The sequence below is a fragment of the Saccopteryx bilineata genome, chromosome 2, assembly GCF_036850765.1.
Source record: "Saccopteryx bilineata isolate mSacBil1 chromosome 2, mSacBil1_pri_phased_curated, whole genome shotgun sequence".
NCBI lineage: Eukaryota > Metazoa > Chordata > Mammalia > Chiroptera > Emballonuridae > Saccopteryx > Saccopteryx bilineata.
In genome coordinates this window covers 113,660,484-113,679,026 of record NC_089491.1, presented here as the reverse complement: position 1 = coordinate 113,679,026, position 18,543 = coordinate 113,660,484, and the positions used below count along the sequence as shown (strand labels likewise).

The following is an 18,543-nucleotide window of genomic DNA, read 5'->3' as shown; positions in this document are numbered from 1 at the left end:
TCTTCCTTACTTCCCTACTTAAATTCAAATGCATAAAAGAAGCTGCAAAACTGTTATTCTCCAGAGCAACTGAAATACTGCTCACTGGCATATGTCGTCAGTTTGGCTCAAACAAACTCATAAAAATTCCCTACAGGTTTGGATGTTATGTCAACATACCTTTCAAAAAAGTGGAGAATTTAGTTTAGTTATATATCACAAAGTCAACTTCCCCAAACCCTGCCAGTTCGTGGTTGAACCTGTTTGAGGTCAGTGGTTATCAAGGTTCTCATATAACATTTATTACATGTATTTTACATCACCCTAGCTTTTCCCAAAAGACCTAACAGATCAAAAGACTAGTCCTCTCACAGTGAGAGCACCACCAAACATAAGTAAAATGAAACAAGTTCTCTCTCTCTCTCTCTTTTTACTCAGTGAGAGGAGAGGAGGCAGAAACAGACTCCTGCGTGCACCCTAACCAGGATCCACCCAGCAAGCCCACTAGGGGGGCAATGCTTTGCCCATCTGGGGCATTGCTCTGTTGCTCAACAATGAGCTCTTCTTAGCACCTTAGGTGGAGGCCATGGAGCCATCCTCAGCACCGAGGGCCAACTCACTCCAATTGAGCCATGTTGGGGAAAAAGAGAGAAGTGAAAGGGGAAGGTTTGCCAATGCTCGATCCCTGAACCAACAGGTCAAGGCCAACAAGTTCTCTTTTAAAAATGAATCTGCAGTCTCCCAACTTTATAACTTCTTACTATGAAATTAGCACAAAATGCTTTAGGCTATTCAAGAACAAGAAAATAATAACAATGTTTTCCTTTCAGCTTTGATCCTATCCCCAAACAAAGAACACCACTAAACCTTGGAAACATGGTATTAGGTTTCACTGTGCTGTCTTCTCTGAAAAATGTTGATTTCAGGACCAACATGGAAAAGCTGGGGTTTTTGCAATAAAAGGAAATACTCAGTACTTTGTCCTTTGTTGCTCGGCAACTAAAGGCTATAAATGGATTTTATGATTATAAAGGCTCTGGAATTAATGTGAACATGTAAAAGTTGTAATAACTCCCTGGAGGCAGAAGTGTTTCTTTGAGAAAGAAATATGTAGATATATATATATGTGGTTTGTACCTACTCTTCTTTCAGAATAAATAAAGAAAGCAATTTGGTTCCTTCATACTTGTGATGTGAAGTTATTGTAAAGTATTTTATTGTATGAATGTATGTAATTTTTTTATTCATTCTCCTGTTAATGAAAATTTGGGATGTTTCTAGTTTTTAAATAAAGCTGACTAAACATTATAAAAAAGAATTAAATGTTATAATAAAGATCAATAACTAGCGTTTACTTCATCAATTCTGCATTTTATCATTAATTTTCACAACCCTAATAGGTATATATTGTATTATTATCCCCATTTTAATGATGAAGAAAACTGAAACTTTTGTAATCGGTCCAATGTCTCTAAATAAAGAAACAGAGAAGCCAAGTGTAAAGCCAGGAGCCGCCATCGTGGCCGTTCACATGCAGGTTCACATTAGATTCAGACAGACGGTAATGAAACAATGGAGCCAAGAACTGGTGGGCCATTACCTTTAATCCTAGCTTGCACCTGGCGGGCAAGAAATACACAGTGGGAAAACACTTTCCTTTCCATTCAGGGCTCCCAAAGCCACTGACTTATCCAAGTTTTCCTAGAATCAAAGGTTTCTAGCTCTCTAGCCTTATTCACCTCTGTTCCCCATCTCCTTCTCTCTGCACAAACTGGCTTCTTCAGCACTCCTTCATCTTGGCTGCCTCTCCTCTCTTCCACATGGCCTTACTCTGCTGTCCTTCCTCAGCTCTCTCCTCTAACGCTAATCTCAGGAACCGAGAGAGAGCAAGCTCCTGATCTGCCCCACTTTATAGCGTAGATTCAAAACCTTTAATCCAATATACAAACAAGGAAGTCTCTGATACAAAGTCACGTATCTGAGGCATAATGGGATTCTTCATGAGAGTGCACCACCCTACATCAAAAAGGGTGGGAAAGGCTTAGTCCTAAAACCAAGCCCCAGAATACAAGGATCCGGCCTGCCCACAGCCCGCCCCCAACACACATTAATATAATCACGCCCATCCCAAGCAATCACCTGGGCAACGGGCTTCCACGTGAGCAGCGCCATCTTTAACAAAGTGAGCATAATATATTTTATCTGCCCAACACCAAGATTCAAACCCAGGTCTGCCTGAACCAAGGCCTCTATGCCATCAAACACACGCCATACAGATTCCTAGGAAGCATATTTCTCGGCTCCTAATACTTGAGGATATTGATCACTTTAATCCTACAGAAGTGACACTATTTCCAATTGTCAGGTCATAAGATGTTTTCCTTAAAACATATTACTTTCCATTTCTACACATGACAATTGTTTCTCCTATTGCTAGTCAAATATTGGGTACCATATTGCTGGACTTTGTGTCCTGAGTCTGGTTACCAAAAAGGAGAAGACTGAGAGTTATTTTCTACTTTACTTCCAAGCAAACCAGCCGCCTAAATTCCCGCTCTAGAGTTTTGTTATGCACCAGTGCTGCTGTTCTTATGTTTGCATTCTTATTAGTAGCCTTATCTTTTGAGTTTCTGTTGCTGCCTGCCCTGTGAACATAAATAAACCATTGTCGCTTTACCACTAACACCTCATCTTGTGGAGCCAGAGCTGGGCTTTGCCAAAAAAATGCCAGACGGTTCCAACTGTTAGCACTCCAGAATAATTTCATTTACAGAATGGAATTACATGCAAATTGCCACACACACAGCCCTGGTTATTTTGACAGGAGCCATGAGTTCCACAATTAATTCTACAGATGTTCCCTTGCCACCTGTTTACAAGACACCGTGGTGGCTAGGAGCACAGAGAAAGGAAGACTTTTGTCCAACTCCAAGCTCTGAAGCATAATAGCTGTGTTACCTTGGGCAAGGTACAAACCTTCTCTGAATTTCTATTTCCTCATCTCTAAAATAGTGATAGCATTATCTGCCTGTTCATTTTGTTCTGAAAATAAAGAATTAATACAACTAGAGGTCTTAGTACACTTTCTAACATCAAATCAAGCATTCATTAACTGGTAGTGGTTTTCTTACTGATCATAGGCAGCTTTAGGGAGTGCCTTTAAAGAATAAACATGTTTCTTAATTACAGAATACAGTACTGACAATAATACTTCATTGGACAATAACTGTATATCAGGCCATATGCAAAGTATTTCACATACATCCTCTTAATTCTCAGTCTTCTCCTATTAAGTACGTCTACTTCATTTAATACAGGGGTAGTCAACCTTTTCATACCTATCGCCCACTTTTGTATCTCTGTTAGTAGTAAAATTTTCTGACTGCCCACCGGTTCCACAGTAATGGTGATTTATAAAGTAGGGAAGTAACTTTACTTTATAAAATTTATATAACCAAGCTACAGCAAGTTAAAGCATATAATAATAATTACTTACCAAGTAATTTATGTCGGATTTTTGCTAAGTTTGGCAGAATAAATCTTTATAAAACAACTTACTATAGTTAAATCATCTTTTTATTTATACTTTGGTTGCTCTGCTACCACCCACCATGAAAGCTGGAATGCCCACCAGTGGGCAGTAGGGACCAGGTTGACTACCACTGATTTAATATCATAGATGAAGAAACAGTCTCAGAGAGGCAAGTCATTTACTAAAGCAGCATCTTAAATCCTCAGTACAGGTAGGATTTAAACCCAAGGTAATCTGTGCCCTGACTACTCTTGAGAATTAATATTTTCTACTACACTTCTGAGCAATCCCAGCTGCCTAAATTCCCTTCGTAGATTTTTGTTTTGCATTAAGCAGTGCTCTAACAGAGTCTGTGGTCTAACTACTACCTTAGTCATCACCACCCATGCAGGCTGGAGTCAGGAGCGCAGGTGTAAAATGCATGATTTGTAATGGTGCCCAATTTCCAGAGCTGATGAGGGTGGCCTGGGAAACAGCCTCAGTGGGAAAGACACTGTGATCAAGCTCCATGATCGTTCTTATGACCTTGACTGGTGCCCGGGTGCCTGGACCTCTACTTTCATGCAGGACTAGAGCTTCCACTCCTCTGATGGACTCGTAATATCTTCTAGTGGCTCTTAACTATTGATTCGGATTCCCAGGTCATGACCTGGCTTGAGTCACAGCCTGAACTCTCAGCAATAGACTTTGGTTTTGGATTCTCTCCTTTCTCAGTTAGCATCTCTGCCATGTTTCCTGCTGAGCACCACACCATCTCGGTTCCTTTCCTGTTAACAGGGAGAGTTTTTATTTTGTTTTGTTTTGTTTTAGGGGAAACAGAGTTATCTACTGAGGGAAAGATTACTACAATCAGCCACAGATCCAAGAACAATCTACATAAAAAAACATTGATAGGGAGCTAACATGGTCCCAAGTTGATTGCAATACTAAAATATATCTAAGAGAAGGAGCCCAAACCTTTCTATAATGCAATCAAGGCCCCTGTTTTTGGTTTAAAAATCTCATTCATTTAACATGTATTCAATAATTTTTTTTTTTGTAACTGCATTCAAGACCTTAAGCCTGAATAGATGATGAGAGGGACAAGGGACCAAGTCCTCTTGTGATAGTCACTGTGTTCTGTGAGAGACAAACGTGTAACCCATCAACTGAACTTCACTGTGAGGGGTGCACAGCAAGGGTATGGACCAAGTCTTAGAGGAGCATGGAGAATTTTGCTTCTAACTTTGCCAGGGAAGTTTGTTAGACAAAGCAGGAAAGTGCATTCTGGGCTGAAGGCGCAGTCAGAGACCTGGTGCTGTGAAATGGGAGGGTATATTCAAGGATCCATAAAAAGCTCAGTGTAGCTGGGGCATAGATAACAATAATAGCAATATTGATGATGATTGTAATACTAACGCTAATAAGAGAGATGTAGTAATTGAGGTGCTGTTCTGAACCTTATGCAAATTGAATCATTTAACCTTCACTGTAACCTAATTAGATAGGTATCAGTATTAACCCAATTTGATAGATACAGAACCAAGGTAAAGAGAGAGTAAGTAACTTGCCCAAGATCACACAACTAGCAAGAGACAGAGTCAAGATTAGAACTCTGGCCCTGAAACATGCTGTGAACCAGTTACATCAAACTGGCTCTAACGGCCCGACCAGGCAGTGGCACAGTGGATAGAGCTGGGACGCGGAGGACCCAGGTTTGAGACCCCAAGGTTGCCAGATTGAGCGCAGGTTCATCTGGTTTGAGCAAGGCTCACCAGCTTAAGCCCAGGGTCACTGGCTTGAGCAGAGGATCACTCAGTCTGTTGCAGTCCCCCCTCCCCCAGTCAAGGCACATATGAGAAAGCAATCAATGAATAACTAAGGTGCTGCAGCAAGGGACTGATGCTTCTCATCTCTCTTGCTTCCTGTCTGTCCCTCTCTGTGACTCTGTCTCTCTCTGTGACTCTCTCTGTTTCTCTCTCTCTCTCTCTCACACACACACACACAAAAAAAATGGCTATAACAGATGTGAGTATGAAGGAGTACCCAGAGATAAGAATGCCTGGAATATTATGCTAACTGGGGCCATTATGCTAAGCTCAGTCAATGGAGATCCAACAGAAATGTTTAAACAATGACATCCTAATGAGCCCATAGTAAAATGGGCGGTGGTCAGCACAAGGACAGAAGTTAGAAATTAGAAGAGGCTTCTGCAAGAGTGACCTTCCAAACAAAAGGGGGTGCAGCTGAAAGATGTTTCTGAGGTTGCAGCAACAGACTTCAGTAATGATTAGCTATAAGAGTATAGAAGGAGTTGTCAAAGGTGACACCCCCATTTCCAGTTCTGAAGGTTTGTTGGAGAGTTTGAAAGGAACACAAAAGGAAGTGAAGATTGAAACAAAGAAGGAGAAGAATATGAGTTCGTCTTTGAATGTACTGATTTGGGGAAACCAAGAGACACCCATACACATACATAGATACATTACACAGCTATAAATGCAGGTCTGGAACTTGGCAATAGAGTTTGGGATATGCCGTTCCACGGGATCAAACGAAACCATTCAGGGTAAGCTTTGGTGCTCAGATATAAGAGTTTCCAAAATAGAACTCTTGGGTAGACAAGGAGGAAGGTGAGCTACTGAAAGAGCCTGAGAGATCCCAGAGAAGCTGGATGAGACCCAGGAAAGAGGATGTCATGAAGTCAAATAAGAGTTTTTCATGAGTAAGCAAGAGGGGATGGTGACAAAATCTAACAACGCCAGGAGGGTGAGGGGCTGAAGACCTTTCTTTTTTAAAATTTTTTTAGATTTTATTAATTTTTAGAGAAAGGGGGGAGAGACAGAGACAAAGTATGTGCCTTGACTGGGCAAGCCCAGGGTTTTGAACCAGTGAGCTCAGCATTCCAGGTTGAAGCTTTACCCACTGCGCCCCCACAGGTCAGGCAAGGGGCTGAAGACTTTTAATGTAATAAAGCCATTCGGAAAAATTTCAGAGGAGTAAGTTGGAGCAGAAGCCAGATTACATTGAACCAACATTCACCAGTATTGACACCAACACCTATGCAGGCATCGTCTTTAGTTCCTCAGCCTTCCTCACTCCCATCCATTTGCAAATCTTGCCTGTTCTGCTCAAAGCTCTCTACTGGTTTCTTATCACACTGGATAAAAAAATCCAAACTCTGACATCATCTCCTACCACCTTCCCTATTGTCACTCAACACTATTTCCTGCTCCTGTCACTGCACCCTAACTCCACTCCCTCCCCACCACAACCACTCCAAGCTCAAGAACTTCACATTGATGTTCCCTTAGCCTGGAATGCTCCTCTGATGGTGACGGATGATGACCAGTGGTAGTCAACCTGGTCCCTACCGCCCATTAGTGGTTGTTCCAGATTTCATGCTGGGCGGTAGCAGAGCAACCAAAGTATATATAAATAAAAAGATAGATTTAACTATAGTAAGTTGTTTTATAAAGATTTATTCTGGCCCTGGCCGGTTGGCTCAGTGGTAGAGCGTCGGCCTGGTGTGGAGGAGTCCCAGGTTCGATTCCCGGCCAGGGCACACAGGAGAAACGCCCATCTGCTTCTCCACCCCTCCCCCTCTCCTTCTTCTCTGTCTCTCTCTTCCCCTCCTGCAGCCAAGGCTCCATTGGAGCAAAGTTGGCATGGGCACTGAGGATGGCTCTGTGGCCTCTGCCTCAGGTGCTAGAATGGCTCTGGTTGCAACAGAGCGATGTCCCAGATGGGCAGCGCATCGTCCCCTGGTGGGCATGCCGGGTGGATCCCGGTCAGGCACATGCGAGAGTCTGTCTGACTGCCTCCCTGTTTCCAACTTCAGAAAAAAAAAAGATTTATTCTGCCAAACTTAGCAAAAATCCGACATAAAGTACTTGGCAAGTCATTATTATTATATGCTTTAACTTGCAGTAACTCTGCTTTATAAATTTTATGAAGTAAAGTTACTTCCCTACTTTATACACCACCATTACTGTGGAACTGGTGGGTGGTTAGGAAATTTTACTACTAACAGAGACACAAAAGTGGGCGGTAGGTATAAAAGGGTTGACTACCCCTGAATGATGACTGATGGGTAACTGGCTCCCAGTCATTATTCAGGCCTCTGTTCAAATGTTCCCTTCTCAGAAGCCTTTCCTAATTGCCTTAGCTTAAGTAACCCACTCTTCCCCTCTTCACCAGTTTTTCTACCATTATCTGGTTTTATTTTCTTCATAATTAATGACTATCTAAAATTATCTTATTTATTTGCTTCTTTGTTGTCTTCTCCCTTCAGCTAGAAAAGGAGCCACTTTGTGACAAGGACTCTGCTTGGTCACCACTGAATCCCTAGTCATTAGGGCAGCGTCTGGCTCATTTGAACTGGCCGATGGAATAAGCGAAGATAAGGAATAAATGATGACCTTGCAGGCACTTACTACCCGGACGACCCTTAATCAAGTTACTTAACCCCTGTTGGTCTCCTGTTTCTCTTGGGAGGATGAAAATCCCTCACAGGGCTGCTTTGCTGCTAAACAAAGACAATGATAATAAAGGAACAATGAGAATAATAATAGCTAACATTTATTGAGCTCTCCATGCCAGGCAGAGCACTTTACAACCACACGGTGTGATAATGCGATTATCTCCATTTTATAAACAAGAAAAAACTAAGACCTGCAGAGGTTTGCTTATCCATCATCTCAGACAGAGGTCCCCAAACTACGGCCCGCGGGCCACATGCGGCCCCCTGAGGCCATTTATCCGGCCCCCACCGCACTTCCGGAAGGGGCACTTCTTTCATTGGTGGTCAGTGAGAGGAGCATAGTTCCCATTGAAATACTGGTCAGTTTGTTGATTTAAATTTACTTGTTCTTTATTTTAAATGTTATATTTATTCCCGTTTTGTTTTTTTTTTCTTTAAAATAAGATATGTGCAGTGTGCATAGGGATTTGTTCATAGTTTTTTTTTATAGTCCAGCCCTCCAATGGTCTGAGGGACAGTGAACTGGCCCCCTGTGTAAAAAGTTTGGGGACCCCTGATCTCAGAGGTAGTGAAAGGCAGAGTCAGGACTCACACCCAGGATGACCATGCTTCTATGCCTAGCACATAGTAAATGTTCAATAAATAAAAATTGTTACTAATTAGGTTGTAGATCCAGGACTAGCAAATATTTTCTATAACAAGCCAGATAACAAATATTTCAGATTTTGAGGGTCATATGGTCTTGATTGCCACCACTCAACTCTGCCATCATAGCATCAAAGCAGCCATAGATAATCTGTAAATAAATGGGTGTATTACAATAAAACTTTCTTTACAAAATCAGGCTGCAGGCCCTGGCTGGTTGGCTCAGCAGTAGAGTATCGGCCCGGCGTATGGAAGTCCCAGGTTCGATTCCAGGCCAGGGCACACAGAAGAAGCGCCCATCTGCTTCTTCACCCTTTCCCCTCTCCTTTCTCTCTATCTCTCTCTTCCCCTCCCGCAGCAGAGGCTCCATTGGAGCAAAGTTGGCCAGGGCACTGGGGATGGCTCCATGGCCTCTGCTTCAGGCGCTAGAATGGCTCTGGTTACAGCAGAGCACTGCCTCAGAGGAGCTGAGCATCCTCCCCTGGAGGGCATGCCAGGTGGATCCCGGTTGGGTGCATGCAGATGTCTGTCTGTCTGCTGCTCCCTGCTTCTCATTTCGGAAAATAAATAAATAAATAAATAAATAAATCAGGCTGCAGGCCAGATTTCACTTTGGCTTGCAGATTCTTGTAGATGAATAAATAATGATATGAAGAGACACTCATTCTATAGTCCATGAAAAAGTTTACTATTAAAGTATAGTATACTCTCATTTTACACACACACACACACACACACACACACAATCGACACCAAACTGCAAACACCTGTTATCACTTGATGGTGAGATTACAGTGAAAACTATCTTCTTTTCTTTAGTGGGAGAGAGAGGAATAGACAGGGACAGACAGACAGGAAGGGAGAGAGATGAGAAGCATCAATTCTTTTTTTTTTTTTTTTTATAATTTTATTTTTTTAATGGGGTGACATCAATAAATCAGGATACATATATTCAAAGATAACAAGTCCAGGTTATCTTGTTGTTCAATTATGTTGCATACCCACCACCCAAAGTCAGATTGTCCTCTGTCACCTTCTATCTTGTTTTCTTTGTGCCCCTCCCCACCCCCTATCCCTCTCCCATTCCCCCCTCCCCCCCGTAACCACCACACTCTTATCAATGTCTCTTAGTTTCACTATTATGTCCCACCTACGTATGGAATAATACAGTTCCTGTTTTTTTCTGATTTACTTATTTCGCTTCGTATCATGTTATCAAGATCCCACCATTTTGCTGTAAATGTTCCGATGTCATCATTTCTTATGGCTGAGTAGTATTCCATAGTGTATATGTGCCACATCTTCTTTATCCAGTCATCTATTGATGGGCTTTTTGGTTGTTTCCATGTCCTGGCCACTGTGAACAATGCTGCAATAAACATGGGGCTGCATGTGTCTTTACGTATCAATGTTTCTGAGTTTTGGGGATATATACCCAGTAGAGGGATTGCTGGGTCATAAGGTAGTTCTATTTTCAGTTTTTTGAGGAACCACCATACTTTCTTCCATAATGGTTGTACTACTTTACATTCCCACCAACAGTGGATGAGGGTTCCTTTTTCTCCACAGCCTCTCCAACATTTGCTATTACCTGACTTGCTAATAACAGCTAATCGAACAGGTGTGAGGTGGTATCTCATTGCCGTTTTGATTTGCATTTCTCTAATAGCTAAAGAAGATGAGCATCTTTTCATATATCTGTTGGCCATTTGTATTTCTTCCTGGGAGAAGTGTCTATTCATATCCTCTTCCCATTTTTTTATTGGATTGTTTGTTTGTTTGTTGTTGAGTTTTATGAGTTCTTTGTATATTTTGGATATTAGGCCCTTATCTGAGCTGTTGTTTGAAAATATCATTTCCCATTTAGTTGGCTTTCTGTTTATTTTGTTATCAGTTTCCCTTGCTGAGCAAAAACTTCTTAGTCTGATGTAGTCCCATTCATTAATTTTTGCCTTCACTTCTCTTGCCATTGGAGTCAAATTCATAAAATGCTCTTTAAAACCCAGGTCCATGAGTTGAGTACCTATGTCTTCTTCTATGTACTTAATTGTTTCAGGTCTTATGTTTAGATCTTTGATCCATTTTGAGTTAATTTTTGTACAGGGGGAGAGACTGTAGTCCAGTTTCATTCTTTTGCATGTGGCTTTCCAGTTTTCCCAGCACCATTTATTGAAGAGGCTTTCTTTTCTCCATTGTGTGTTGTTGGCCCCTTTATCAAAAATTATTTGACTATATATATGTGGTTTTATTTCTGGACTTTCTATTCTGTTCCATTGGTCTGAGTGTCTATTTTTCTGCCAATACCATGCTGTTTTGATTGTCGTGGCCCTATAATAGAGTTTGAAGTCAGGTATTGTTATGCCCCCAGCTTCATTCTTTTTCTTTAGGATTGCTTTGGCTATTCGGGTTTTTTTATAGTTCCATATAAATCTGATGATTTTTTGCTCTATTTCTTTAAAAAATGTCATTGGAATTTTGATGGGAATTGCATTAAATTTGTATATTGCTTTGGGTAATATAGCCATCTTGATTATATTTATTCTTCCTAGCCAAGAACAAGGTATATTCTTCCATCTCATTATATCTTTTTTGATTTCCCTTAACAATGGTGTATAGTTTTCATTATATAAGTCCTTTACATTTTTTGTTATGTTTATTCCTAAGTATTTTATTTTTTTTGTTGCAATCGTGAAGGGGATTATTCTTTTGAGTTCCTTCTCAGTTGTTTCATTGTTGGCATATAGAAAGGCTATTGACTTGTGTATGTTAATTTTGTATCCTGCGACCTTACTGTATTGGCTTATTGTTTCTAGTAGTCTTTTTGTGGATTCTTTGGGGTTTTCGATGTATAGGATCATATCATCTGCAGAAAGTGATACCTTTACTTCTTCTTTTCCGATATGGATGCCTTTTATTTCTTTGTAGAAGCATCAATTCTTCACTGTAGCACCTTAGTTGTTCACTGATTGCTTTTTCATATGTGCCTTGACTGGGGGGCTCCAGCCAAGCCAGTGACCCCTTGCTCAGGCCAGCAACCTTGGGTCATGTCTACGATCCTGCACTCAAGCTGGTGAGCCCGAGCTCAAGCCACTGACCTCAGGGTTTCCAACCTGGGACCTCAGCATCCCAGACCGAAGCTCTATCCACTGTGCCAACGCCTTGTCAGCCGAAAACTATCTTCTTGTTTTAAAAAGATAGCTCTCGATATTTCCAAAATTGTCCATATATTGAAAGTTTTCCTCCCAAGACCTTATGAAGTCTTCCAGAAACCTAGCTTTAACTCAAAAATTGAAAAGATGACAACTTCAATAACCTCAAAGAAGGTAGTAGAGCCTCCTCTCAGGAGGGTCTGCTTGGGTGATTTTGTTCCAGGATTGCCTAGAGATAGTGATAACCCTGGTGGGTCTCAAATGCAGAGTATTTGCAGGCGATGGAGGTTAGCTTTGACCTACTTTATGGCACATTTTAAATTCTAATTAAATCGCCTTCATCATGGGGATCCCAGCATGAGAGAACAGGGGTTGCATCTCCGCAGTCCCTTGTGGTAGACACTACATGCCATGGCAACATAGTTTCTAACCCAGAGGTCCCCAAACTACAGCCCGCGGGCCACATGCGGCCCCCTAAGGCCATTCATCCGGCCCCCACCGCACTTCTGGAAGGGACACCTCTTTCATTGGTGGTCAGTGAGAGGAGCATAGTTCCCATTGCAGTACTGGTCAGTTTGTTGATTTAAATTTACTTGTTCTTTATTTTAAATGTTATATTTGCTCCCGTTTTGTTTTTTTACTTTAAAATAAGATATGTGCAGTGTGCATAGGGATTTGTTTATAATTTTTTTTTATAGTCCGGCCCTCCAATGGTCTGAGGGACAGTGAACTGGCCCCCTGTGTAAAAAAGTTTGGGGACCCCTGTTCTAACCCCTTGCCAACTCCAGATAGACCTGTTGAGATAATCCTAAACCACTTGCATGATCTGACAGGTTCTTCTTGGGCTCAGTATGCCACGGTATGTTCTTGTCCTCGGTCTCCTGGAGAAGGCCATGCTGTCTCCACACAGAAGCAGAGGCAGCCTCACTAATAAACAAGAAGCTCCTGCCCCTGTGAGGTCCTTTCAGAGATGGTAGGATGCAACATGACGTCTACAATTCCACCACCAGGTTACGTTCAGCATGACATATGAAGATAATGGGCATTAATAGGATAGACACTGGCATGATCAACCTCAGGGCCCAAGAGTTACCTAGATAGTACTGTCCATTTCTTGTGTTTGTCTCTTTAAGTCATCTGGCTTTGTCTTGGCCAATTTGGGCCCACACATAATGTTAAATAAACTATTATTTATTAAAAAATATAAAAATAAATTCCACCATCAGAGATCAACCAAACCTTAGAGGAAACCTTTCTCGAGTCACGTGATCGAAACAACTTTGTATTCAACAAAATCATGTGAATACAAGATTGCATAGAGATGTAAGGTGGGGGGTGATTTACTATGGGTACCTTCTGTGCAAGCTCAGGTTTTCCTGGGACAGAAGGAAGACAGTGTAAAGGTGCTGGTTGTCTCAGAGAGTGAGCAAGAGCTAGTCCCAAAGGGAAGGAAAGACACAGACATAAAAGAGACTGGTCTAAGGCCAAAGATCGCTTGCCCATGGCCAGTGCTGAGCCCATTTCCCTGTGCAGAGCTTCTGATTCCTCTCATGGGAATTCAGAAACATCAACCAATCAGGGTGGGTTTCACTCTCAGGAAATTCACATACAGGGCCCACTTAGGACATGTGCTATTTTATCTCTGGTAATAATGGATTCTGAGACTTTCCACCAACTGGCAAAACTTTGTCTCAACTGCCTTTTTCTGTTCTATTCACTGGACCTTCCTGCTACTGCACAAGTTTTTCTTCTTCCTACATGTGCACTTGATGGGTTCTCTGAAGCTAGAGTTCAAGTTTATAACTGTTGGTTGCACAGAGTAGTCTCTTGCACAGTTCTTTCATTCATTTATTCTAGTATTATTGAGTGTCTACTATACACAGTCACCACATAGACACTTTCCCAAGCTACGTCTCTCTTCTACTTAACAATTCTGCTTCCTTTCCTGGAAGACTTTCTAGATCCATACTTAACAATTCTGCTTCCCTTTCCTGGAAGACTTTCTAGATCCATCCCACCCAGGCTGGCATGCCAGTCAGTGCTTTTCCGTTCCAGAGACTTCAGCATTTCCCCAGTTTTCTACACACTGGCCCCTCCATGGTATTCCTGTACAGCTCGTGGGCAATGGATGTTTTGCCTACCCTGCATCCCTACCACCCTTTTAAAATAATAGCTACCTAGAAATTTAAATTTTAAGCAGAGAGACAGGCACCCAATGTTTGAAGCTTGTTCGACAGCAGTTTCCTGAATGAACTTTCTTCCTCTTTAGATCTCCAGAGCTGCTGGACTATTCCTGCCCGTCCACAGCTTCTGGGCCTAGGAGCTCCTCACCCCCACCCCAACCTCAACAGGTGAGTGGCAGTTTCAGTCGGCCCGACTCCCCCTGTGCTTTCCCTTGTGATCTGCTCTTAGCAGGTGGTTTTTCCCCATTCTGCTCAGATGGGGCAGGAATCTCCTTTTTTGCTTTCAGGATCAGTCAAAAGCATTTGAGAACCTACTTCAGGAGATGACAAAGAGAATAAGCTAGCAGCTTTTCACCAATTCAGAAAATCTCCTCTTTCAAGATTAAATATAATGAATAACAAAAGATTCTTCTCAAATCAGTTTTTAAACTAGTCTATAAAGCTTGGGAATAAAAGATGAGTCCTCTGATACCAAAGTAGTCCAAAAGAAATACCCATAGGTAAGCAAATTAAGAATGTAAGCTCATACTTAAAGCTTCAAAATAAATACTAAGATCTCAATGGCTTTGACACTTAAGACCACTGAGTTCAAAATGATATTGTCAATTCTCATACTAAACAAAAGTATTCATAAGAAAAAATATATATTATTTAGGGCTTATAATGAAGAGTCAGAGAAAATGAAGAAAAACAGCTTTCAAGTGGGTAACAAATTGCCAAAATTTTACTCGATTTTCAAATCTTGATTCTTTACACAAGAGTGCATTTAATTAGAAGCTGACATATCAATAGGAACATGATGTGCAAACTGGCCCTCCTCATCAAAATATCATATCTAGTTTTGCTGTCCTTGTTCTAAGAAATATTTGGAAAAGGAAATCATTATAATCTAAGAAAAAAAGCTTCAAAGAGGTGATTGCTGGACTTGGCATACAGTAGGTGATCAATATCTGCTGATTAGTATAGGTAATAAAAAAATTGACAACTAGTTGTGTGATTTTCAGATGGTTGGGGTATCATATAAGCTAGGGCCTCCATTTTTATCCCTGAATCTACCATTTTTTCCACCTATTCATTTAAAGATAATATAAGAAAAACACCGAGAATTTTATTCTTTTTCCATGGAGAAATGACCCCCCCTTCCCCCATGAAAAAGGCTTCATGGAACAAGACTTTGGTTTGGGCTAAGAAAGATACTATTATAATCAGGCTACACAGGGAACTTTTGGAAATTATATCCTAGAAACTTCTGCAAATGGTACAAACGAGGACAGTATAAGATCCTAGGTATAAAAGGACTTGCATAAAAAGGAAGGTAGACCAGATGAATTTTTCAGGTCTTCCTCAGATCAGAAAATAAACCAAGTCGACTTTTTTACATTTATAAAATGAATTTGTGGTTTCTCTAAAATAAAAATGATGCAGCTATAGCTTGGAGCTTGCTCTCCAGTGCTGCAATAAAAATTACATGAGCTATAAAATCGTACAATAATAATCCAGCAACACTAGTGTGCCTACTGTGTGCCAAGCATGACGCAGGTGGACACACTGACTTGGATACTGTCATAGATAGAACACTTGTTGGGATGGATCACAGGGCTGAGATAATACAATAATCGCTGAGTCTTATATTTCTTCTTGCCACTCTGGTAAAACCCAAGTCACTACCAAGAAACTGTTGTATTGTGTCTATTCCTTCTGATAATGGCCTCGAATCTCACTATTTCTTTGGTATGACTACTCTTTGTTGTTCATCAGTGTCTGGCCTTGGGTCAATTCCGTTCAACCGTGAAACATCTCGCACTTGTCAGACACTTTACTAATCACAAGGAACTCCAAAAGCACTCTCCCAATATGCTGCGAACTGCCCTCTGGATTCAGTGAGTGAGCAGGTGTGCCCTCAGTACTTCTCCCACTTCCTCCTGAGAAAGACCTTGAAATGTGTAAGAGATGTGGCCACAATCCCCTTCACAGGAAGTCTAAGCATGGCTGACTGATAAGAAACAAAAGCCACACTGACGTGGAGTCACCCAATGGCACACCTGAAAGGTGCCACAAAATGACAAGTCCTTGCTGCCATTTTCAACAGACCCACCATTAGAGTATCAACGCAACTAACTGTGAGAAGCTCGCCTGCCTTTTTAGGGTTTTAGAAGGAATAAAATCTGTCTAGCCACATCTTACAGTATGCCTCTTTCTTGGGGAAAAAAGATTTTTAAATTCAAAACCAAGCCATTATTCAGTTAGATATTTTTAAATTGTTGTGAAAAACAAAGATGGGAAGAGGTGTTCCTTTGCTCTTTTAAGCTGTGTTACATATAATTATACTAAGAGAAAAACTGTCTTAAGTAAATGCTTACATTTTTCTATGCTATAGTCAATCAGTTTAGAGATAAGACAACTCTGTCATTTTTGAAGGAACTCACAGGAATGGTTCTAGCATAGGACAGGGACAAATACTAGTAAAAGATATGCTGACCCTTGATTTTTTTAACCACCCTATAAAATGGAGATCCTGTATTTTTAAAAATCATTACTTATTCCATTGATATCTTTGCTACAAGTGCAGCAAATAAACTTTCACTTCAATTTTAAGACAGTTAATACCATAGCGTTTCTTCCAAGGCCAAGTTAAAGTGGACTGCGAGTGAGTCAGTGACAGTGTGCAGTGCCAAGGCTCAGCAGAAATCGGGGTTGGAAATCTGCCACTTACCTTCGAAAAACTGCTGCACGGCCTCGTTCTCGCCCACCACGTCCATGGCGCCGCGACCCCAGCAGTGTCCTCGCGGAGCCCGTTATCAGACTGCAGGGAGTCCGCACTGTCCCCGCGACTTGAAGCCTACGAGTGCTCTTGAAAAATCTTCATTTTCTTTTTGTTGAAGTGAAGTGTATCTTCAGCCATCGAATTGTGCCGAGAAAGTTAATTAGGTTCTCAGAACGATGATAAAACCAGAAGGATATACAATCATGCAGGGAAAAAAAATTTCATGAAGAGGGAAGTGGTAGCAAATCCTTCTGTGTGACTGTAGGGAAGTGTCTCTACTCTGCCTTTCGTCTCTGTGTTTAAGGACCTTTGTACTTAGTGACACATGTAATTACATAAAGGGGCAATAAATACATAGTCTTATCGCCTATTTGTCCTTTTACAACAACATATTTATATCTTTCCCTCTATCAACAAGATCGATTTAGTCACAACCAACCAAAGATACAGGCTTGGTTTATTTTCCTCCTAGAGAAAGGGGTAAATCAATATAATCACTTTAAAAGATACCTAGAACAACAGATAATTTAAATTAACCTGTGATAATGAAAAATTAGGATTTGTTTACTCTTTTTTTTTTTAAAGACTATTCATTTTATAGAGGAGAGAAAGAGAGAGAGATAAGCGGGGAAGGAGCAGGAAGCATCGACTCCCAGAACATGTGCCTTGACCAGACTAGCCCAGGATTTTGAACTGGTGACCTCAGCATTCCAGGTCGATGCTTTATCCACTGTGCCACCACAGGTCAAGCAAAAAATTAGAATTTGTTAAATACTTTCAAATTTACTCACAGTAAAAACTTATAGTCCTTGATACACTTTGTCCTTCGGAGTTTATTTTCTCTGAACAGTATAAACCCTGAAGTGAAAGGAGTTCCCCTAACGAGCAGTAAAACTGCATTTCTGATTTAATAATTCTAACAGCTGACTTTGTGTCCCTACCACCTTGTTTCACTCCCAGATAGACTGCTCACAAAGTATAGGGGATATTTCAAAATGATAAGAAAAGAAGCATTTGATTTTTTTTTTTTATTAAACAAGAACATCAGAAAAGCAAATGACAAAAGAAGTTGGATTATGCAAATGAGATGCAAAACCAAGTTTTATTTCATTGGTGAAAATGCACTGTACAAAAGGCTGAAAGTACTGGAGTGTCTGCATGTTCCTTGATCCCCTAATTTTTGTGAGCAGTGTTTAAAGTCATATTCCAAAAATGTTTACTTTTCACTGCTTAGCTATTAATTTATTTAATAACCTAAAAAAATACAATTAGAAAATTAAATCAGTTCTTTCAGCACCTTTCTTTTCTTTTTTTTCCAACTTTTTATTTTGAAAACTATTTTAACCTATAGAAAACTAAACGGATAGTACATGAAATACCTATATACTTTCATCTAGACTTACTAATTACTAACATCTTCCCACTTTTGTTCTTCCTGTCTTTTTTTTTTAAACAATTTTTTTTTCTTTTTTTTTTTTAAATAACAGCTGTTTTTTTGTTGTTGTTGTTGTTGTTTTCTTATTTTATTTTTTTTATTTTTTACAGAGGCAGAGATAGACAGGGACAGACAGACAGGAACGGAGAGAGATGAGAAGCATCAATCATCAGTTTCTCGTTGCGTGTTGCGACTTCTTAGTTGTTCATTGATTGCTTTCTCACATGTGCCTTGACCGTGGGCCTTCAGCAGACCGAGTAACCCCCTGCTGGAGACAGCGACCTTGGGTCCAAGCTGGTGAGCTCTTTGCTCAAGCCAGATGAGCCCGCGCTCAAGCTGGAGACCTCGGGGTCTCGAACCTGGGTCCTTCTGCATCCCAGTCCGACGCTCTATCCAC

General features: G+C 40.9%; 1 protein-coding gene across 1 annotated transcript in view; it reads right to left on the bottom strand.

The window, feature by feature from the left end:
• Positions 1 to 16,994, bottom strand: part of MYRFL (myelin regulatory factor like) — a 133,307-nt gene extending 116,313 nt beyond the window's left edge. Inside the window, exon 1 of the mRNA XM_066257651.1 lies at positions 16,661 to 16,994. Coding sequence (XP_066113748.1) covers positions 16,661 to 16,706 — 46 coding nt within the window. The 5' untranslated portion in view covers positions 16,707 to 16,994. The remainder of the gene's footprint in view (positions 1 to 16,660) is intronic.
• Positions 16,995 to 18,543: the final 1,549 nt, after the last annotated feature.